General features: G+C 64.1%; 1 protein-coding gene across 3 annotated transcripts in view; it reads right to left on the bottom strand.

Moving 5' to 3' along the window:
- Positions 1-10: 10 nt before the first annotated feature.
- The window catches only part of PLEKHG5 (pleckstrin homology and RhoGEF domain containing G5), a 27034-nt gene continuing 24239 nt past the window's right edge, over positions 11-2805 (bottom strand). For 2 of the 3 annotated variants that reach the window (XM_024756134.1, XM_024756131.1), the window contains 5 exons: positions 2381-2513; positions 2172-2287; positions 1899-2080; positions 653-1429; positions 11-403 (listed from right to left, as the gene is read on the bottom strand). In XM_024756134.1, the coding sequence (XP_024611902.1) occupies positions 394-403; positions 653-1429; positions 1899-2080; positions 2172-2287; positions 2381-2513 (1218 nt within the window). In that variant the 3' untranslated portion in view covers positions 11-393. Of the gene's footprint in view, positions 1430-1898; positions 2081-2171; positions 2288-2380; positions 2514-2805 lie in introns of all 3 variants that reach the window. The other variant, XM_024756132.1, reaches the window with a different exon arrangement.

Here is a 2805-nt window from a genome sequence, read left to right as displayed (position 1 = left end):
CTTTCCATTTGGGGCCAGATGAGGGTGGAGGTGGGAAGGGCTGCCTAGGATCCCAGCCCCGGAGCCCAGCCCAGAGGCTTGGAGCTGGTGACTCCGGGGGTATTGGGCAAGGGACCTTGCCTAGGCTGGGGGGCGGAGGCGCAGGCTGGTTAGTGACAGTGGTGGCTGTAACAGGGCCCTGCAGCCTGGGCCTGGGCCTCTGCTGAGCCCTCCTCCACTTCCAGCCAGTCTGGCAAAGTGCAAATTGGGCCCTGGGGGCGGTGGCAGGGGACCTGCCCAGCACTCTGGCTGGGGCACACATAAGGCAGCAGCTGGAGCAGGGGCCGGCACACCCCTGGAGGCGTGCTGTCTGCTGTCCCTTGGTCAGTGGCACCCCTGGGAGCCTCCCTCTGCTCAGACCTCCCTGCAGTGGAGAGGAGGGGAGAGATGGTCCTTCCTTGGCTGAAGGCATTTGGAGGGGCTCCAACCACCCTCTCCTCCCGACCGGAATCCTCAGGCCTCTTCTTCACCACTGCCCACTGTTTCATCCTCACCAGGTGCTGAGGCTGGTCTCAGGCTCCCTCTCCCACACCCGTCCCCAAATGCCATCTGCTCCCCGCCATGACAGTGCCCCCAGCACACTGGGCCACCTGTCCCAGGCCAGGCCACTCACGAGGCAGTGAGGGTGGAGTTAAGCAGCAGGGTGGTCCTGATTCGGTAGAGCTGGGCCAACGTCAGCTTCCTGTGCTGGGCAGAGGTCCCTGGGGGGGGCTCAGGCTGGACCCTGGGCGAGGCCCCCGAGGACAGCTCTCTGCTCCTCCTGGTGGGTCCTTTGGGCTCCCCAGCTGGGCAGCCGGCTCCACCCTCCAGCTCTGACAGCTCGGGGCCACTGCCAGGGCCTGGTGCCCCCTGGCAATCCCAGCTGGGCCCAGCTTCCTGAGGGGAGCCCTGAGTCCTGGTGCCAGGGACGGTAGCAGCCAAGCAGAGTTCCGACAGGCTGCGGCTAGGGGCTGGGGGCGCTCCACGGGTGGTGGCCCCCGACAGCAGCTGGAGGAGACTGGCCTCAGATTTGGACTTGAGCAGGTGGGGCAGACAGGGCAGCAGCTGGACAGGAGTGCGTCGGCGGAGGCGGGGCGAGGGTGGGGGTGACGGGGCTCGCGATGACTCTGGGGGCCGGAGTGCTGGCTCCACCATAGGGGCCGGGGCCATAAATTCTTGCAGGGAGGTCGGGGAGAGGGTGCCGTAGGCGGAGTCTATAGAGCAGGAGCGGCCATCCACCGGGCCCAGGGGCAGCAGCTCGCTGGTGGGCGTAACAGACGAGGCGGTGGTGCCGAGAGAGGTCTCGTCTGACTGGGAGCTGAAGGGGCCGCCCTCGAACTCGGGAGAGGACAGCATCCCCCCAGGCTCCACCACCACCACGGCCAGGGTCTCCGTGGAGCCATCCGAGACACTGTGGAGCCGAGGGGAGAGTCAGCCCAGCCAAAGGAAACCGCGATGGCCTGGTGCAGCCCATGCTGGGCACTGCAGAAGTCTACAGCCTCTGCCCTCCTGGAGCTCAAGGCTCAAGAGGTGGCGAGCAGGTGGCACCTGAGCCCACAACACAGGTATCAGTAATGGTGTCTGTCGCGACCACAGCATCTCCTGTTGGATACAGTCTAAGAATCTCGAGCTCAGCTCCAGGCAGCTACCACTGATGTTATGAGATTTGGCACTCAAGTTGAAAACCGTTTGCCATCCTCCCGTGGACTCTGGTGGGAGACAGAGCCCCCGTCCCCACCCCCACTGGGTTCACATCATAAAGCCATTCAGAGGAAACGGGTGTGACCAGCCCTGTCCAGTGCTAATGGCCTCGGGGTCCAGAGTCCTGGCTGGAGTACCTGCCCTGCTCTGGCTTGCTGGGGGGTCCTGGGCGAACGTACCAGCGCTGCGAGTCGAGGCTGCTGCTGCTTTTGCGCAGGGCGGTAGGGGAACTGGCAGCCGACGCGCTGCTCTCCCCTCCTTCCTCGTCCTCGTCCTCCTGCCCGTCCTCCTCCTCTTCCAGGCTCTGCAGGTGCTGCTGGCTGCCTGGGTGCTCCTGCACACGCAGCTGCTGAAGCTGGCTCTGTGGGGGTGGGTGCGCAGGGCCCCAGCGGGCTGTGAGCAGTGGTCCCCGCCAGGCTGCCCTGCCAGCCTGCCCACCGCTCTGCTCTCACCTGGGCATCGTAGATGGCGTCCACCCAGCCACGGCACAAAGCCTGGCCGCTGGCCTGGAACGTGTAGGCCCCCACAGCACTGTGGAACTCGTTCAGGTAGATGAGAAGGAAGGACCCTGGTTAGGAAGGGCTTGCCTCAGTGCTGGCTGAGACCACGGCCCCCGCCCGTCCCAGGCCCTGCCCAGGGCCGGCGGGGCCGGGCTCCTCACCAGGGTCCCGAAGCTCCCGGCACACGATCTTTTCCACCAGCAGTGGTGGCCTGATCACCTTGGTCCTCTCTGCCTTCTTCACTGCCTTGGTCACCAAGAGCAGGTCGGTGAAGAGGAAGCAGTACACGTCCATCTGGGGGATGGGAGGCCGCGGGATCAGAAGCCAGAGGTCAGGGCCAGGGCAGGGACCCTCAGCCTGTCTGCGGGCCACACCCTCTCCTGGGGGTGCTGGTGTCAAACACCTCCCTTCCCCCACTCCCCACGAATCTGAGAGTAAACTTCAAATGAAGGGCGAGCCGATTTTCTTTCATCAGGCTATATACTTGTGATTTATGCCCGTTAAAAGTTTACATTAAAGAGGAAAAGAAAGGTGGTTTTTTTTTTTTTTTTTTTTTTTTGTTTGGGGGCCTCTCCCTGTTTGGGCC

This window comes from Neophocaena asiaeorientalis, unplaced genomic scaffold, assembly GCF_003031525.2.
Source record: "Neophocaena asiaeorientalis asiaeorientalis breed wild unplaced genomic scaffold, Neophocaena_asiaeorientalis_V1.1 scaffold1247, whole genome shotgun sequence".
Lineage (NCBI taxonomy): Eukaryota > Metazoa > Chordata > Mammalia > Artiodactyla > Phocoenidae > Neophocaena > Neophocaena asiaeorientalis.
Note: the sequence above shows the minus strand (reverse complement) of the source record. Positions and strands in the feature narration are given on the sequence as shown.